This window comes from Cibotium barometz, chromosome 48, assembly GCF_041138505.1.
Source record: "Cibotium barometz isolate CiBa-2024 chromosome 48, ASM4113850v1, whole genome shotgun sequence".
Taxonomy (NCBI): Eukaryota; Viridiplantae; Streptophyta; class Polypodiopsida; order Cyatheales; family Cibotiaceae; genus Cibotium; species Cibotium barometz.
The window spans coordinates 39,891,727-39,913,273 of record NC_141093.1 but is presented as its reverse complement, the minus strand read 5'-3'; the positions used below and the strand labels follow the sequence as shown (position 1 = coordinate 39,913,273).

Here is a 21,547-nt window from a genome sequence, read left to right as displayed (position 1 = left end):
TACTTCATGGCACCAAAACACTAGGCCTTACAATCCCATTACCTCTACATAATGATGGAAGCCCAAATATGGTGCCATCAATGTATCTATGACACTAGAGTGCAACTATTACGCTCGAGCAAACTAGAACATCACAACAATTGAAGATGGAATTTTAAGTCCCTTCTTTATCAAGGCCCTTTTGTTATCTTTGCCACCTTCAACTTAATGCCTTTCAATTTTTCGAACCTTATGCCAACCTCAATGGGATTTCTTTGGGCCAAGGTATATTCATCTCACCAAGAGATTCCCTTCACAAAGGGCATAAAAACAATCATGACTCTCATAATCCCTAATAAAACTATGCCAAGCTTCTTTCACAACCATGTTGCACAACCAAGTTGCACTTATCAAACCTACCTACCCATCAATTTATCAACTTCTAATCATTGGTAATTTTTACATGATTCCACTTACATGCGCATCTACTTAAACCCACTATGTCCAAGAAATATCACAAGCAAAATGTGAAGGTAGTCAACTCTCTTGCCTTGAGAAAGAGTTGTGACCTTCTCATTGAACATTACATCCTTATGAAGGGTTTAATACTTCTTCAAGTCAAAAGCAAGCCCTCATGTATCTCACTAGGAGGAAATCACATTTTTCCCACCCAATACCAAGCAAGCCCTTCAAAAGTTCCAATGCATGTTTTGCAAATACAAAATGTGCGATACTTGTTAAACAACTTGGACTAAAATTATGTGTTTTCCTTCACTACAACCAAGAATAATTTATTAAATACAAGCATTCAACCCAAAACTAGGTAGCACATCAATGTAGCCATTAGAATTGAATGAGATGTGTCCTACCAAGGTAACTTCACCTAATACAAAAAGTAACATTGATCCACATGAAGCTATTCCCGGTTATCTTTCAACTTTCCTGCATTAGTGCAATGTATGGGTTAATGACATACATATGTTTGGCTCTACACTGATTCTACCGCAAAGAGTGCTCTGTAGAAATAAGAATACCTTCTTTAAGGGCACTAACAATATTGATTCAGATAAGAACAATAATTTTTTACAGCTCCAACTTCCGTTTGAGGAAGATGAGGTTGAGATCTGGATAATTCACAAAGCAGAGTAAAACAGTATGGAGAATTCAAAACTTGATCATTCGAGCAGACCTACACCAACAAAGAACCTTAAGACATGACAGATATCATTAGACGCAAACCCTGTGAGATATCACTTCCAACTGCTAAACATTTGCAGAAGCGCCAAGAAAGTCACTGCAGAAAAACAATGACAGCTGTACAATCAAGAACAGCTACAGTGGAGCACACAGCTCTAAAAAAACACAAGAAATACGCAAGGATCAAAGAACGTAGCATCGTACTCCTGACGTCCTAGAGGGAAGCTCAGAGAGCGTCATGTTTTTGCTCAGAACCACAAGGCATCATACTCGGGAAAAATTGATCATCATCATAGCCCCCCCTCAAATAATCGTGGCGAAAACTACATCCGAACAAACAAAAGACAGAGAACAAACATTTACGCCATAGACAAAAACTTAGCACAGACATACCCCCAGTTTCGACAGCAGAACAGAGAGAGAAATTTCAGAGTTGAACGGCCTCTAGGCACTGGTGGTGTTAAGAAACACCGATAAAGAGAGATGGACCTATTTAGCCGCCGAAGCCGTACAGAGTCCGGCCCTGGCGCTTGAGCGCGTACACCACGTCCATGGCCGTAACAGTTTTACGGCGGGCGTGCTCTGTATAGGTTACCGCATCTCTTATGACATTCTCCAAAAAGATCTTCAGAACACCCCTAGTTTCCTCGTAGATAAGGCCACTGATGCGCTTCACCCCTCCTCTCCGCGCCAGTCTTCGGATAGCCGGCTTCGTGATGCCCTGGATATTATCGCGTAGAACCTTCCGATGCCTCTTGGCGCCGCCCTTCCCCAACCCCTTGCCGCCCTTACCCCGTCCAGACATGGCAGACGACTTCTACAGAAGCTGGGAGTTGTGCAGATAAAACTAAGGTTGCGCGCACACAGACTGATTACCTTCCTTGTGCCTGGCCTCTCATTTATTTTGCTGTGCCTGCCGTCCGATCTTCCAATCGACGCTCCAGAACTCTCCCACTTCCTTATCGTCCGATCTTTTCAATCGACGAATCACATTCCTCCTTCTCTATCCATACTCCGGATTGACCTCGGCTTGATTTTGAGCCGTCAGATAACGAGCACGATCGCACGGTCACTTTTTAAAAATTTTTTTAAATCCTTATGGTGAATGATTAAGCAATTTTTTTTTCTTTTCTTTTTTTTGCAAAATGGCGACTATATTATATTAAAGAAAGCTGAGGAGAAAAAAGATCATCCATTTCATAATGCTTTTGACCCAAGAAGCATAACTCTTGCATAAAAACACTTTGTGCACTAGCATGTCTATTTGTTTTGAAAGATTATCTAGAATAGATGAAGCAATTTTCAGCCAACTTCAATCTGTTCTTCAACTATTGCATACAATTAGAGAGTTGATATTCCATACCATATTAAGCATATGAGAAAAATGAGAACTCTTTAATTACACCAATACATGCCAGTCACACCATGAAGCAAATCATTTCAATAACTCTAAAGCGACATACTTCCCTTGCTTAATTAATTGAAAATTGCTTTTGACTAAAGAAGCATGACTTCTACATAAAAACACACTATGCACTAGTAGGCCTTCTCGCTTTGAAAGAGTGTCAAGAATAGATGAAGCAATTTTCATCAATAAATTTGTTCTTCAACTATTGCATACAATTAGAGAGCTGGTATTCCTTACCATATTAAGCATGTATGCATATGAGAATAATGAGAAGTCTTTAATTACACCAGTACATGCTAGTCGTCATGAAGCAAATCATTTTAATAACTCCTAAACGAAGTATTTCCCTTGCTGAATTAATTAAAATTTGCTTTTGACCAAAGAAGCAGTTCACTATAGCATGTTTTCTCGCTTTGAAAGAGTATCCAAAGCAATTTTCAACCAACTACAGATTGCCACATCAATAAATTTGTTCTTCAACTATTGCATACAATTGCTTACCATATTAAGCATATGAGAAAAATGAGAACTCTTTAATTACAACAATGCATGCCATTCATCATGAAGCGAATCGTTTTCTTTTAATTCAACAAGGAAAATACTTCACTTTAGAGTTATTAAAATGAGAACTATAGCTTCCATTTTCTTTATAAAGTCTTCCTTATCCAATTAGTGTTATCCAATTAGTGTTATCCAATTAGTCTTCCTTATCCAATTAGTGTTAAATACATTTTCCCAAAATTTCTCTCTCTCTCTCTCTCTCTCTCTCTCTCTCTCTCTCTCTCTCTCTCTCTCTCTCTCTCTCTCAATGGTTGACTACTTGCAAAATGGGATGTCTTTTAAGGCCTAAAATTTCTTTATAAAGTCTTCCTTATCCAAGTAGTGTTAAATACATTTTCTTAAAAAATGGGATCTCTTTTAAGGCCTAACAAAGAGGAGAAGATCCAATGCCCAGATGGAAAATCTGTCTTCACGAGTGGCTCCAAAAGGGGGGTAAAACCCTAGCATGATAGTATGGCTAGTGGAACCGCTTCAGGCTCACCCACCATAGAGAAATTAGGGCAAACGCAAACATTATGCAGGTTGAAAATCTGCGCGCGATCGCGCTTGCAAATTCTCCACTACCCAAATGGAAAATTTATCTACACGAATGGCTTCGAAAAGGGGGTGAAACTCCACCACGGCTACTGGAACCAAACCCTGCTGGAATCGCTTTAACCTCACCCACAGAGAAATTAAGGTAAACACAAACACTGTGTAGGAGGCTAAAATCTGCATGTGGCCGATCGCCAATTCTCCACTGCCCGGATGGAAAATTTGTTTGCACTAATGGCTCCGAAAGGGGGGTGAAACCAATTCAGGCTCACCCACAGAGAAATTAAGACAAACACAGACACTGTGCAGGCTGAAAATCTACACACGGCCTAAGGTCATGTGTTAGTTCTTTGCAAAGCTGATCAAGGATGTCATATTAACAATGGCTTGATATAGGATGCTCCATTAAGAGTGATTTATTTGCCTTTACTACCACCGAGATTAGGAAACAGCATACGAGGTTTCACATACTCACTAGCAAAAGAGATGACAATATGAGGTTTTGACAAGTGTCGCTCATGTATACAAGGTCAAAGAGCATGGGAAGTTTTGTAAAAATGTTAAGGGGAAGAAACATGAGGTTCTAGAGGACTTTACTCTGGGACATATACCAACCTTGCAAGAAGTTATACCCTTGAGTTAATGTAGAATACATGCATAGAGACTCAATCAGTTAAGTTAGTCATTGCCATACTTTAGAAGGGGAATGACCACTATGGTTGTCTCCATCATATGTCCCCTTATACATTTTGGATATCTTGCCTTGTCTCTTTCTCTAGTGTGTTCTCAATGAGGTCGTGGATCACTGGAACTTGGCTTTATGGCACTTCTTGAGTTTCTATGTCTCTGAGCAAATCTCTTTGTGCGACAACTTCTCCAAGGCATGTGTTACCTCTTAGTTTTCTTCACCCCACAATCTTCATTGCATGCTCTTCACTTCGTAACAAAGCTGGTTATGGCATGGGCCAACCTAGTTATGGTAATACCTTTGTTAGAATTATGAATCGTCATATGGTGTGTCTTGCAACATGTGTAAGCCTCATTGAATTAATAATCAATTATAACTACCCTTGTGGACTATGTGAACCATGTTGGCATTACATCATGTTGTAATGTCATACCCTTGTGGACTCTATGAACCATGTTGGCATTACATCATGCATGTAATGCCAACATGGTTGGCATTACATTTGTAGGTGATCATGCCACTAGCTTAACTTTTGTGTGATCAGCTACATTATGCCACTAGCTTAACTACTATTGTGTGATCAACTACATTACACTTGTTGTTGGTAGTTGAGGCTTAGGATTAATACTATTGTGTGATCAGCTACATTGCATGTGCTGGTAATTGAGGCTTAGGATCTTCATAATCAAACCCCTTTTTGCTTCAGCCCCCTTGAGAGACACATAGTGCTAGCTTGTCCTTCTTGGTCAGCTTATCCCTCTTGAACTTGTTAGGCAGCACTGTGGGCAAATGTATGTTATTCCTTACCATGTAAACGTGTAGAGGTGGATATTCAGTTGGGTGTTGTCATCTGCTATTATGTGATATATCTTTGTTGTGGTCCACCCTCTTAAACGCATGGAAGTACTAGGTAGAGTGGTGGGCAATTGTGAAATGTATGCATTCAGTGGTCTTTAAGTGCACTCGCTTAAGCTCTTCCAGCACATTTTCAAGGAGGGAATCCCTTCTTCCTTGTTCATTGTCTCTTTGATGATGCAGTAAGAAAAATAATTGCCTCTTCTTCCTCTAGCTTGGGGTTTGATTTTGAGTATTCAAACATGATGATACTCCCCTACTTTTGTTGATAGCTGCTGCAAGGGGCTATGAAACCCCAACACTTGCTAATTTTAAGTGTTGTAGTGGTAAGATGAGGGTAAGAAGAGAGAAATATGGTAAGTGCTATAGTGGTAAGAAGAGAGGAGTAAAGCAAATACATATAACAAACTAGTAGAATCAAAGGGAGATACAGATGGTAAGTGTTGTAGTGGTAACAAGAGAGGAATCAAGTAAATGCATATGACGAACTAGTACAATCAAAGGGAGATACATAAAGGATAGAGATGGATGATCTAATTTTAATTACTATTGATCAATTTTTAAGTGATTTGTTGGGGTTCTCCACTTGAGTTAGTGAGACGTTCTTGTGTATTAAGGCTCTTTTTTTCATGGGTCTTGTGGTTCCCTTGAGTTGGATTTTGTTTATGATTCTTGTGGTTCTCTTGAATTGGTTTTTGTTTTTGTATTATCTTTGTTGGTTTTGAGTGTTGCTTTGATGTAGGGAGTCAATCCTATATAGGTTCTTTGTGAGAATGTGTCATTTTGGGTCAGAAGTTCTTTTATTTTATGATGGGATCTTTACCTTCTTTCTTGAAGCATGCATTTTTTACATGTTTTACCCCAAGGCAAAGAAGTTGTTATGGTTATACCATTTTTAGGCAAGTGTTCTTATGGAGCTCTCATAATGCTAATCTTTGGAGACTGTTATTTTAATAAATTCCTTGATGTGTTGAGCATTGTTGATAATTTCTTGTGATTTCACCTTTTGCTTGGGTACCCAAATGCTATAATTTTCTTGATAGAATCCTTGATCATGAAGAAGATTATGTGGTACCCATTGCTTTAAGAAGCTCTCAGTCTTGATTCGTGGCCTTTTATTATTGGTTGAACTTCTTGAGGAAGTAGGTTTACCCAACCATAACCACATGTTACCTTCATAGTAACCTTGTGCTTTTAGCAATTTCCATTGATACCATCTGCCACCACTGGAGGCATTTATTTTTGGTGGTGTTTGTTTTTTTAATATGCTTTATGAACCTATGATGACGGTGTTTTGGGATCCAGATTGCAATGTTACCCTCATAGTAGCCTGGGGTTAATAATACATCCTTGGCCTAGGGGATTATCATAGAATAAGAATCAATCTGAGAAAATGAGACGTAGGATGATCCACCTTGTAGATGGCCGTTCCGCTTAGAAATCCACTTATGGTAATTATTCGAACAATTAGTTCACAAAGAACAAATATTAAGCAATAATACAGATAAGTCTCCCTTACCAAGACCAACAATTATACATACTGGAAGACTTGGCCTTTCACAAAAAAAAGATGACTAGAAAGCGAATACGTAGTCAAAAAATAGTTGAAAACAGAGACATAGGTTTTGTGAGACATTTCTTAAAGCATCCTATTTGAATGACTACTGCTCGACAAAATCAACGTTTGGTCACTTTCCATAGAAAGGGGATGTCACCTACGTGCATGAAACTCATAAAAACCCCCTATTTATGTTCCTCTTAAAAAATATTATACCCCTTTCTAAGCTTATGATTCCTAATTATGAAACTCAAGTACCCCCTATTTAAGGTTTAAAAATCAGATAGTAGGTATTACTGTAATACATGTGGCAAGATGCAGCCCCATGTAATTAGCATGGGTGTAAGTGCTAGAAGCACAAAGGCCTACATGTACCCTCCTAAATTTTTTTCCATGGGTGGTTAACTTAAAAGGCTAATAAACTTATCAAGATTTCAACCTACACCACTAGATCACATATTGTGAACTACAAGTAGAAACCAATCCCCTGCTTCCATTCTCCACTACTCCCACCCTCCCCCACATTTCCCCCTCATAAGATCCCCCTTACCCCCTAACTTATAAGCGTAAGCCCACCCTTCCCCTCCCTTACACTCACGTGACACCATAAGTTATGGCTTATGAATCCCTTGAGGTCCTTGGGCACCCAACAATGATCATATCTTTTTCATTGCTAAGTGTTCGCCTAACAATGGAAAGGTAGGGCTGGATAATTATGCAGCCCCTTCCCCCACCCCCCCGACATCGCCCTCAAACCCCGCAACCACCTCTCTAGACCCAAATTCATGCCCTCACACCTTGCAACACCTCCCCTCCCACCCCTAGTGTTGCCCTCACACCTTGTAACCCGTCCCTCCCATCCCTAGTGTTGCCCTCACACCCCCCTGCCCCAAAACCCCAATGTCATGCCTCCCCACTCCCCATGTTGTGCTCATTCCCCCACCCCACCCTCGGTGTCATGCCCCCCCCCCCACCCCTTGTGTTGTGCCCATTCCCCCACCCCTTGATGATGATGTTTTTAATTTTTTTAGAGAAGTTGGTTGTGGATAATTAGTATTTTTCTCACATTTTGAGATTTATGTGGTCAAGGTGGAATTTTGAGCTTGAATGGCTATTGTTAATGAAGTTGAAGTAACATCTTATCCCTAATGACACCATGTAATTCTCATTTCCTCTTTTTCCTAGCAAAGAGGTCATGTACACACACTAGGACCAGTCGGGGCACTTTTTCCCTCTTTAGGAGGTTTTTTCCCCCTTGCTAGCATACACCCACCTTGGGGTATACTTGTCTTCTTTGTACAATACACATTCATTATCTATCTATCATCTCATTATGTGCTTCCTTGAGCTTCTCCACTATGTGTGTGTGTGTGTGTGTGTGTGTGTGAGAGAGAGAGAGAGTGCATTCTTGCAACCCTATTTTCAACATTTGGTATCAAAGCATATGCTCCTTGCTCTTATGATGCTACCTACCTCTTGTCTGTCTTCTTGAATCGGATCAAGGAGCCCTTTTGGGAGAAGAAAGAGGACCATGAAATGTGGAGTACTTTGTACCAACGTTTTTCAATTAGATTTTTCATTCCGAGCGCATTTTGGGGGCCATTCACGCGATTTTTGACTTTCTACAGACATCTTCGAGGACTAGATTTGCACTATCCTTCATCAAATTTTTGAGTAATTTTATCAAATCTACTACAGACGGGTGTGCAGATACATGAGAAAGCATCTACGGGCTTTACTTCAACGACATCAATCTCTGCATCTTATGGAGTAAAATTTATACTCACTATACTCTGTATTTCTTTCATACACCTTGCATGTCTCCATTGTCAGTGACCTTATTAGTAGCCACCTTGGTTGCATCAGAGAGCACTCCAGCACTTTGCAAGTTGCATGATTACTTGCTTGGGTATTATCAAAAATGGTAGATAATGATGTATTTCAGATGTTATTCCAAATGCCTTCTTGAAGTTTGAAGAGTTGATTTATGTGCCCTTGCAAGAAGAGTAATCTAGGCAAAACAAATATGTCATGCGTACAAGAGATCAGGCTTTTGCTTCCAATCAGCAAAATGGCAAAGGTAAATCCTTTCCTTAGGGTAGTTACAAGTCAAAATCAGAATCATCGGGCAAGCCTGCAGACAAGGAAGGCGATAAGCCAAAGAAAAAGGAAAAATGCAACTATTTCAGGACACCTGGTCACTACATTAACGAGTGTAGGAAATGTCTGGAGAAGGAGAAAAATAAAAAGACTTCAGGTATGGGTGTACTGATGTATCATCATCCAATGTAGAAAACAAAGAATCTACAAACTATACACATGATGATTGGGATTTCATTGTGCAATGTAGTTTATGACCTTTCGTATAAGGATATATGCATGGCTGTTATTACATATGTACATATCTAGTATTTTGATATGCAAAAAACTCCTCATATCTTGTAAAAGGAGTTGGTAAAATTGTTCTCACTGCTACAAATGGTGGAACAATCACGCTTTCATATGTATTATATGTACCAGTGATCAAGAAGAACTTGTTATTTGTCTCTACCATTACTAAGGCTGGCTTAGTGGTTCAGTTTGAGCATGACATATGTATTATTCATGATCACAGTGATGATGGAAAGACAATTGTTACTTATGGTACTTTGTCTCATGGCCTTTACAAACTAGATGCATGTGAAAGACAAAGGCATGCTACATGCACAGTTTCTGCCCACAAAGGAAATGGGTGATGCTAAACTATGGCATGCATGCTTTGGTCACTTAAACTTTGGCAGTTTGTTGTGTTTGTGTAAACATGACATGGTGTCTGAGCTGTTACATCTTGAAGCCCCTATCAAACATGTTTGTCAGGGCTGTATTCTTGGAAAAATGCAGCGGGCATCATTTCTCAGATGGTTCAGTTAGAGCTGTCCAAAAAATTATAGCGTATACAGAGTGATGTATGTGGTCCTATGAGGACACCATCTATTGGGGGCTACCTCTATTTTGTCGCATTCATTGATGATTATTCTAGGCATACATATATCCATTGAAATAGAAATTAGAGGTTTTTATGTGCTTTAGGCATTTTGCTCTGCTATGGTTCAAAATGCTTCTACATGTAAGATTGGTACCATGCGTAGTACTGATCAAGGGGGGGGGAGTATATGTCTAAGGAGTTTCATGCATACATGGCTGATAATGTGACAAAACACCAATGCATTGTGCCCTACACACCTCAACAAAATAGTGTAGCTGAATGTAAAAATAGGTCTCTCATGGAGATGGCACGTTGTATGGTCAAAAGTTAGGAGTTACCTCATGGTTTCTGGCTAGAAGCAGTCATGTCTACAACAGTTGTCCCCTACAAAGGCTTTGCATTTAATTACACCTTTTGAAGCTTGGAATCGTAGAAAGCCCTCTATGGCTCATTTATGCATTTTTGGTTGTCTTGCTTATGCACTTGTGCCTGAGCAACTTCACAGCAAGCTCGATGATAAGACTATTAAATGTATTTTTATGGGATATAGCTTGGAAATTAGTGGTTACTGTCTCTATCATCCTACTACCATGTGGATTCTTATGAGTAGAGATGTTGTATTTGTGGAAGATGCAATTCAGCCCTTGCTTTCATGTAAAAAAACTGCAAAATGTATATTTGTAGGACATATTCGACACTCTCCTTCCATTGTTCAATGCATGACACATTGATATAGAGCATTTGGGTAATCCAAAGAATGTTAAAAATCAGCCCTCATAGGTTACAAATCATCATGTTTTTCAGTCCACAAATCAGCCTATTGATAAGACAAATGTGGATGATGCAGTTGATGAGAAAGAGAAGGGAAATTGGGATTCTAAAAGTATGCAAAAATGGTTGGTGAAAACACCACAAGACAACAAATTGGCCACTCCCTTGCCTAGCAGAACACGTGCAGGCTCTCATCATGCATCTCTTGTTACACAGGTTATGCTCTTATTGCCAGTTTATGTGATGAAGAGGAACCTGTCTCCTTTGATGAAGGAAAGGAATCTGAATATTGGATGAGTGCTATGCAATCTGAGTATGATTCGACACTCAAAAATGATACGTGGGATTTGGTAGACTTGCCTCTTGGTGGCAAGAAGGCCATTGGTACAAAATGGATTTACAAGCTCAAACGTAAAGCGGATGGCAATATTGAGCAATACAAAGCTAGGTTTGCTGTTGCAAAGGGTTATGCACAAGAGAAAGGCATTGACTATGGTGAAACCTTTACACCCACATGTTGCAGCACATAAAGGTTGGAACGTACATCAGTTGGATATCAAAACTTCTTTCTTGAATGGAGATTTGCATGAGGAGGCCTATGTATCTCAGCCTCGTGGTTTTGTTCAAAAAAGTTAGAAATCAAAAGTATGCAAATTGAAGAAAGCTTTATATGGTCTTAAGCAGGCTCTTAAAGCATGGTATGAAAAGATACATGCATTCTTGGTTGCACAAGGTTTTTGCAACAACCCAACTAACAGTACCCTCTATATTAAGGGGAATAAGGATGTTTTATTAGTCATCATGTTATACATTGATGGCATGCTACTCATAGACCCTAATGACGATCATATTTCAGCTTTTATAGTAGCTAATTTAGAGAAGTCTTTTGAGATGTCAGATCTTGGACCGTTGCACTATTACTTGGGCATTGAGTTTTGGTAGCGTAATGATGGCATTATTATTTTGCAGAGGAAATACATAGATGCATTGTTGAAGAGGTCCAATCTTGAAGACTGTAAACTTGTGGCGACACCTAGGTTTACGAGACTAAGTCTTAAAGATGCAGGTGAATCTGTTGATGCTGGCTTGTATCAAGAAGCTGTTGGATGCCTTATCTTTTTGTATAACACCAAGCTTGACATTCAGTATGTGGTCTTAATATTGAGCAGATTTATGCATAGCCCAGGCACAAAGCATTGGCGGTCTGTCAAATAGGTGTTCCATTACCTAAAGGGCACTAAGCACTTTGGGTTATTTTATCCCCAAAGGGGGTAAATCACAGCTGCATGCATTTACAGACAGGCTGGGCTGGATGTTATGACACACGTGTCCACCACGAGTGGTTTTTGTTTTCACCTTGGTGATTCATGTATATCATGGCTCAACAAGAAGCAACCCACTGTGGCCACTTCTAGCTGTGAAGCTGAGTACAGGGTAACGTTACAGCTATAGTTGCGTGTGTTTGGCTCAGGTGCCTTATTGCTGATTTGGGTATTGGCACTACCATCTTCATTGACTGTCAGAGTGCTATGGCGGTTGCGACGAGGAGTCTAGTTTTTCATGCTACAAAGCACATTAAGGTGCCCTATCATTATGTTAAGGGAGATGCTTTGCAGGGGAAATTAGTTTGGCTTATGTGTCAACACATGACAACTTGGCAAATTTGTTCACAAAGGCTCTCCCATGAGACAAGTTTGAAGCTTTTCGCAAAGCTTTAAACTTACTTCCCTTTGGGGACTAGTTTGGGCTCCCTATCATAGTCCAAAGAGTGTGGCACATCTCTGTACTTCTAGTGTCAGCTCACCCTTGTTCACATCATCACTCTTAAGGGGGATTTGTAGCCATATTTAGTAGTGGTGGTATGTGAACAAACTAGGAGCCGGGGCACTTTTTCCTTCGTTAAGAGGTTTTTTTCCCTGTGCTAGTATACACCCATCTTGGGGTATACTTATCTTCTTTGTACAATACACATTCATTATCTATCTATCATCTCATTGTGTGCTCCCTTGAGCTTCTCCACTTTGTGTGTGTGTGCGTGAGTGTGTGAGTGCATTCTTGCAACCCTATTGCCAACACATCCAAGTATTGCCCAAGTTGCTCAAGAGTTCCCACAAGAGCTACAAAGAACTATATGAATAAGTGATCATTCCCAATGTGTATATTGAAATTTGAACAACACACATGTATTGACCATTAGGGGAAATCTCCCTATGGAGGAAACAAATTTGGTTGTGAATTCGGCCAATAAAACAACGACTAAAGCACTTGGACTCTTAAGAACTTGAATATCAAAACCTATGGTTTAAGCTACCATCTAACATTTATCATGATGAATTTTCACAAGCAACCTGGATTATATGATGTTATCCTAGGGAAACTCTCTATAAGGGACCCAAATTGATCCATGATTGAGATATTGATCGTATCTTTGAGAATGAAGGACCATATTATCAAGGTGAACCTAAGAACTTGGAAAGCTCAGCCAATGGCTGAGGGGTACTAGCATAAGAGTGAGACACTATGGCTAGGACACACTTATTATCAACCTTTAGAGGGTGAGCACTGAGATGAATTATACACCATTACTTGAACTTAAGGATGCAGAGAACTGGATGCATCTTTTGGGCCACAATTGATATACTTACAAAGTTATGAGATAAATCCTGAATTGGACTATCTACACTGGGAGTTACTAAACTCTTTGAGTTAGCTGAAACTTCTATGCTCATTGGGATTCATTACAAATCCGATGGAGAAAAGACCACATGTGATTAGAAACTTCTAGGCTCATCGGGATTCATACAAATCAAATGGAGAAAAGACCTTATGTGATTAGAAACCATAGTGCAAGTCGAAGAAAATCTAGGCACCAAGTGTACTCTTTCATATGAGACTAATTTACATTGGTTGCATTGTGTCTATGTGAAGCTGTTGATGTGCATGAATTTTATAACGTCCAACATGAGCAAGAATTGAGAAATGTCTTGATCCCTATGGGATCAATGATGATATGAGGCAATAACATTTGAGAAATTGTTCTAAGTTATTGTAATCTACCTAATGCCACTCATAGATACAATAAGGAGAGAGCTCAAGCAGAGCACAAAGTTAAGCTTAGAGAATAATAATGATCGGAGAAGACTTTAGACATGTACCATAATCGTTCAAAACATACATTGTTGATAACATATATATCTTGCTAGAGAAAGTTCAGCAAAATGTTGAAGGGGGACTCGGTGTTCTATATGATTATCTAGCTAGGGTGAATTTAGCAGGGCACATAGAGAGGAACCAAAGTAGATGTATATTATCACAAGACCTAAAACCAAAAAAGAAAAGGAACTCTTGGATCTCTTATTACGAGAATTCCAATATTGTTTCGCATGGAAGTACAATGATATGAGGGGATACCAATACTGTTTAAAACGATGTCACTTGATCGCACTAGAGTTGGTACAACTCTAAACAATGTTTAAAATGATGTCACTTGATTGCACACTAGAGTTGGTATACGACTCTCATTTAGGGTAGTGTAGAGAGATATAAACTATTCAAATCATATAATCACTATATGTAGAGATAAATTAATTGTTAGCAAAGTTGTAAATATCTTGATTTTCAATTTCACATGTGGTTATTGACTACCTTTACATATCTTGGAGAGATTATCATTGCTCTATATACAAGTTGTGGAGGGATTGGGAGATAATGCAAGAAAATGTATCGTTGTTGCTTATATATTGATACGTTAGTTTTCAAAAGCTTCGTGCTGCAGAGCATTATGATATAAGAATGATAATGAGGACAAGGACAAGGATAAGGATGAATATTTATTATTCCTCCTTCACTATATACCTTATATGGATCTAGTAGTTTTCCTTATTTACTAGAAACCATGACCATTAATTATGTTTTGGTTTAGAAGTTGATTAAACTTAGTATGCCTTTTTTAAATTTCAAAAACTATTGTGTTACATGTTTAAAAAACTATTTTATTACATGTTATTTCTATAACAATAAAGTTCTACTTTAATAGGTCACATATATGTTTATTAAGTTGTTTCTACTTTAGTAGGTCATATAATAGTTATTAAGTTGATTATGCTTTCGTCTTATAGTTGATTCTACATGCCATTTAATTGGCCAAGTCTACATATTGTTTCTCTAAGATTAAGGTTCTATGAATTTATAAACAAGTCTACATTCTGTAACATGTATGAATTGGTTATGCTAAGAATAGAGTCTTAATTTAATCACACATTACTTGGTTTTTGAGTTAGTTATGCTATGATTTTACTAAAAATCATGACTATTAATTATGTTTTGATTTAGAATTATCAAGAATACCTTTAGTCTCATCCTTGCAAAGGTAGAGTTTTGTATTATTATTCATTATATATAATCTTAGGGTATTTTTACATATATAATTTGAGCTTGATTCCTAAAAATAAATCCATTAGTCTTATAGAACTTCACTAATAGTAGGAGAGTTGAAATCTACCTATGTACAATAAGCATTTGTAACCCTAGATATAAAAGAAGACAACAAAGCTCACAAAAAAATCAACTCCTATTTTCTATATGGTATTGATGGCTTGAAAGAGTGTGTGCTCGCGGCATCTATCCACATTGGGGTGTGTGCTCGCGGCATCTATCCACATTGGGGTGCATGTATGGAGGGCCCCCACTAGGTGAGGGCTCTTCAAAAATCATTTCGCCCTCATAGCCAAACATGTGTGGCATGGCCAACCACATGTAAATGAGCAATTGATGGGGTATCGCCGAATGGAATGGCACTTGAAGCATGTAACCATGACCGAAAGGTGTCCATGGTATGCGGGGAAGTTTAGAAAAGCTTCAACGGTGCAGTCCCGAAATAGAAGTTTTAGCTCTCTTTTGCGCCTTGTGCGACATGAACGCACCCTTAAGTAAAAAATGGTCTTTTGAGGCATTTTATGCATGTAAAAACAACCCTAGTGAGTTGGGGAGGTAGACCATAAGCACCACTAAAGATTTGGAAATTTTGGAAAAAGAAGAAAAAAAAAATGGGACAGTATTTAGTATGATTAGGAAGGTCCGATCGTGGTAATTTTTAAATTTTTTTGGGACGGTACGTTCGTATATGATTAGGTTGGTATGGTCATATGCTTAGGAAGATACGGCTGTTACAAAAAATTTTGGGAACGGTACGCCGACCATAACAAAAAATGAAAGTTTTTCGGGATGGTACGTCCATACGCTTAGGTTGGTACAAAGATACACTTAGGAAGATATGACCGTGGAAAAAAAATTTCAAGACGATTCGTCTATACGCTTGTATACTTAGGTTGGTACAACATACGATTAAGAAGGTACGACTGTGGCATTTTTAAAATTTTTGGGGACAGTATGTCTGTACACTTAGGTTGGTACAACCGCACGCTTAGGTTGGTACGGTCGTATGCTTAGGTTGGTACATCTATACGCTTAGGTTGGTATGGCCATACGCTTAGGAAGGTACGATTGTGGCATTTTTTGATAATTTTTAAATTTTTTTGGGAGATAGTATATCCATATGCTAAGCTTGGTACAACTATACACTTAAGTTGGTACGGCCATATGCTAAGGTTGGTATGACCATACGCTTAGGTTGGTACGTCCGTACGCTAAGGTGGTATGACATTACGCTTAGGTTGGTATGACATTACGCTTAGGTTGGTACGTCCGTACGCTTAGGAAGGTATGGTCGTGGAAAATTTTTTGGGTTGTTATACGGCCATATGCTTAGAAGAGTATGCCTGTGATCTTAGGTGTGAACAGCCATGGCAAGTTTGAAATTTGAATTTGAATTTCAAGTTTGGAAGAAAGTGAGTGGGAGACAACTAAGATCCCCTCATTAATGCAAGGTAGGCGAGAAAAGGCTAAAGTTAGAGGCTACCTCTAAATTAGTTGATTTTGACTAATTTAGAGGCACTCTAACTTAACTAATGATTAATATTCTTAATCCCACTATTAATCACCTTTTAACCCTCTTCTTTACCCTCTAATTACTCCCAAATAGTGAGGAGTTTAAGGATGGAGATTTGATAGGTGGATTAGCAATGTTTAGGCTAACCCAATGATGTGATCACACCTAATTAATCTCACTAATTAGGTCTCTAATCAACCCACTCAAAAGAGAAAAAATTAGGCAAATAAAGCCTAAATAGTGCTAATTCTTGCTAATTAAGGCCTAATGGGAGTGGACTAAACATGGATTTGAGTCAAGGTAATTGTTTAGAACACCAATGTAACTCCAATTAGTCTAATTACAAGCAATTAGGCTCAATTTTTTGATTTTTTACTCTCTTTAAGTTTACTAATCACACTAACCAATAGATTAATGATAATTAGTAAAAATTAAGAGATAGTTTATGTTTTTTTAAAATGGATTAGGGTTGTATCTGACAATGCTAACCTACCTATGCAAAGTAACTAAGCAAAAGAAACAAGATTAAGATAAAAATTAAGAAAACTAGTTGAGGTTTAAGCAAAAACTTGTAGCATTATATGGTAGTGATGTGTGTGAACACACTTAGGACCGCTGGGGCACTTTTTTCCTCACCAGGAGGTTTTTCCCCCCATGCATATGTACACCCTCTTATCTACTCATTTTGGGGTGTGTACTTAGCTTTTGTATCTGGGCACACATTTGTTCATTCTAATCTAGTGAGTATGTGTGCTCTCAAGGTTCTCTATCTTGTGTGTGTGCATTGTTGTGCAACCCTAACCCTAATTCCAACAAAACCCTCTTGATTAGGTTCTCTAATCACTAAAATCTCATTTTTTTTTTCACTCTCAAACATGTAATAATCCTACTCTAAACACAAATCTATGCATAAATCACAACAAAAACATCAAAATACATTTTTTTTTAAAAACCACATGCCAAAGATCTTACCTCTGGCACCGAGCTATGGAGACTCCATCGGTTGAATCAAAGATGGCTTTGACAAGTAATGGATTAGTGTTCCACGGAAGTTACGCCAAAGATGTTAAGGAAACCCTACCCTAATGTGTCGTGGGTAGTTTCCTATCTGCCGAGCTAGGCTCAAGAGCTCCACCATAGCTGCTCATCACTGCCGTCCTCCCGCACTTGTTATCACACCCCGAGGAGGCGGTTGCTCTAATCCAATGGGTGATGCAACCTCTCTAACGAATTTTGTGTGGGATCTTCACAAAAGATGATTGCATTGGTAGCCTAATCACTCAAGCAAGAGGGAGAGAGGAAGCACGTGGGAAGCAAGAGAGAATAAGTGATTAGCATTAATCACTCCCAAATCCTAACCCTAAGCACACCACACATGCCAGATTAGAGTTGCAAGAGAAAGGGAGAGAGAACACTCCACTTCTATTGCACAAATGGGAGAATGAGTTACAAAACAAGAGAAATTGGCTTTTATAGTTCCAAGCCTTTTCCCACTAGGCCACCCGAGAGTAAGTGACCTGAGGCACCCAAAACATAGTTACAAGGCTTTTCTCTAAGGTTTGGCCAGCTGACCAAGATCCTTTTGTCTGCCCTTTGAAGCTCAATACTTGGGAGCATCTTTAGGGTGTTTCCCTCATCAAATGATGAGATTTACATTATAGTACCGACACCCATTACATAAGTGTACGGACATAGTTGTCGTAGGAATTTATCAACCAATATGTGGTTAACATTTGTGCTCTTTAGGGAATGTGCACGTAGCTAGGGTATAGAGTTGCTCCTCATCATTGATGCAATTTGGCTTCTAGTTACATCATCATTCAAATGTCACATTAATATGAAATGTACATTTATCACATAAAATGAGAGACTTTACCTAAACCAATCTTCCCCTATTTCAGGGTTTACTACCACCACAGCCAGTTCTTGTATGCATCTTCAAAGTGGGATCATTTTTGTAGTACGCTTTCCTCCACCATCTTAAAATTCTTCATTGATGATAGAATTCTTTAATATTTCTATCCCTCTTGTGGCAGAAAGATACTCATCCTACAAATTGAGCAATACGTATTAAGTATGTTTATCTTGCATTTCTCTATAATTTTATACATTAGAAATTGTCATACCATTACTTGAAATACGATTTGTGCCATGACGAGAAGAGGACAATTATACCAAGAAACAAAATAACAATAGTAACAAAATAGATTATAAACAAACAATGGCATACCGATTCAATCTAGCAATAAGTGAGAGAACTTCTCCCTCATTCTCTTCCTCTATGTCTAGGAGAACCGTATCCACACAAGAATGATACTCTGCTTTCTATTTAAATGCTGAGAAGGCACAATATGAATATTAAATATTATTCAATTAGTCAATCTCAATAGAGTTTTAATATTAGAAGAACTTACCTTTTCCTCCATCCACGCTACAAGACAGTGATTACCATCCCAAACATATGGCATCTTCTCGAATAGGAAAGCCCACATAGATTCTTGTATTTGATATTCCAATTCTACATTCTTTTCTTTTCATATATCATCCTAGCTATCCTTGTCTGCATTTAGCACCTCTCTATTGCATGTATCGATAATTATGTGTTATAAACATGTGAAATTTGCTTTTATACTCATAAGCCTTTTCTCAACTGCTAGTCATACCCCCATGGGTACCATGCCCTTTTGCTTTTGCCTATACATTTGTATCATTTGGCCCTTGTAATCTTCAATTTGATTATTGTTGATGAACTGCTTTGTGTTTGTTGATCGCCCAACCACCGCTTCTCACCCCCTAACCAAAGTTTAGAGTCCGGTGGCAAGGGTTAAGGCCATGTCTTCACGGCATATACCTAATCCTCTATCTATCTGCTTTTCCAAGGCAATCACACATAAATAGATTCAAGAAAACTCTCCCCTCGGCCTCTCCTCTAATGTGCCAAGGTCCCCTCTCCATACCTTTATGAACTTGATAAGGCCAAATGTAGATTTCTTAGAGAAGGTAGGGTCACTTAACAAGGCAATTTGTACATCATGCCATTACAAAATGTCATTATATACTCACGGTACTTGCTCCAATGATTCCATATAATCAACCATAACTCAGAGTTATATGTAAGATTAGGCAATGTCCATGACATCCATAGGCTTCAAGAACCTTTCAAGATTGTTAGATTTTGCTCAATTCTTGTCCAAGGTGCTAAATGGTCCATCAAACATAATCCACAAGTAACCAAGGCAATATGGAAGCATAAGCATGAATGTTATACACTCTCCCCTTGTCAATGCATGGTGATCATCATATTTTTTCCATTTGGTATGTAAATGTTGATGTAAGAGGATTAAGGGATTGAAAAGAGACTTGATTAGGACTAAGTAAGCATGATTAAAGTAAGATTTAATGATAATAATCCCCACTTTTCATAGATTTTGACCTAAAGCCTATTTTTCCCATGTAAGCTCAAAATCCCCAATCAAATGAATGAGAGTGATATGGATGTAAAGAGGGAGGCAAATGTGGAAGAGAACTAACACCTTGGATCATAACAATATGCATTTGAAATCGTAAAAAACCTCAAATCTTCAAGAAATACTAGAAACCTTAATATATTGTGAGAAATAAGATGTTGATAGCATGTATGTGTAAAGGCAAGCTAGAAGGTAAGTAGTACACAAGAAATTGATGAGAAAGACTTGCAAAACCCTAATTTTCATATAACCCCCAAATCTTGGAGGAGGCATGAAATCTCACCATTAAGGCTTGCAAATCACTTCAAGAGGCTCCCATGTGTTGATTACCTTCAACTTGTTGTAGAGCATGTGGAGCACCCAAACATCATCATCACCTTCACAAATTTGTGTGTATTTCAAGCAACCTACGGTGACTTCCAATGGCTACTTAGCTACTCTTTATGTTGCTTAACACTTGCCCAAGGTTTATTACCTTAATCTTTAGCAAGCATTTAGCGTATATATAGTTAGCTATGGTCAAGCAAAGGGAGGGAGAAGATGAAAAATGTGAGAAGCACAAAATTTCCCCAAATTTGGTCCAAACTTTAAAAATTTGATCCCTAGCCCCAAATTTAGTCCACAAATTGCTAAGGATGGTTCAAACCTTACCCAATGATCCAAAAACTCAAGAAAATGTAAGCATAAATGATTCTAGCAAGGATTGGTCCACCATCACCACCAAATCTACAAGTAGCATATGTAATTTTTTTTGCAAGAATTGCTAAGAAAATCATGGAATGCTCACTTTCTTGAAAATTTTTGCAAGAAACCCCAAGAAAGTATTCAATCAAAATTTTGCCACACAAATTTTTGGAAGCATGGATAAAAAACAAAGCTCTAATACAAATGCAAGAGAGGGAGTGCACTCAATAGGGATGGAGCACACACATCCTAGCATTCATCACATAGAAAGCATACAAGAGTAGAAAAACCACCATCGATCCTTGAGATATTGTTGTTATTGCCTTCACATGTGGCATGCTTGCAAGTTTAGTCATGGCCACAATTGGTAACATTTTGTTCTTTTTTAGAGCCAACTACATTCGTGGTGAATGATTAGTGTCTGTGTGGATTTATATGCAAGAAGAATGTACTGTATTGTATGATGTAGTTCAGGAGGTGGCTCTCAAATGTGAGTTTACAAAGGCTTTGCTCTCACAATTGAAGAAGAACATTATCCTAACCATTCTACCAACACCACCAAGTGTCGCCCAACAGCCAACCCACAACTAGGAATTCTAACACATCATTTAGTGGTACTATAGATGCTAAAAATTTAACAAATTCACATGTATCACAAAAGGGAAAAGAGAAGGTGGATTAGCCTTTCATAATGCTTGACGTTTCAGCATGTCAATTGATGGGGATAGCGGCTTAGAGCAAATCCTTGATGTTGGCTATTATTACACCTAGCCCAAAAAGTAGTGTTGAGAACCCCTGGCAATGATCCAAGTGTGCATAGGTGTACGAAGTCAAATATCTAGTGGACAAGTTGAGATGTAATGGAGATATATCCCATCATTATGTATATATGGTCAAAGCAATATAAGAGATAAAACCCACATGTTTTGAGGA

The 21,547-nt window shown here is 38.5% G+C and overlaps 1 protein-coding gene across 1 annotated transcript; it reads right to left on the bottom strand.

Annotated features, from left to right (window-relative positions):
* Nucleotides 1-1,521: 1,521 nt before the first annotated feature.
* LOC147611172 (histone H4) lies at nucleotides 1,522-2,063 on the bottom strand. The gene has a single exon (XM_086785833.1). It carries the CDS (start codon nucleotides 1,979-1,981, stop codon nucleotides 1,670-1,672), a length of 312 nt encoding a protein of 103 aa, XP_086641959.1. The 5' UTR covers nucleotides 1,982-2,063; the 3' UTR covers nucleotides 1,522-1,669.
* Between the last annotated feature and the right edge of the window lie 19,484 nt (nucleotides 2,064-21,547).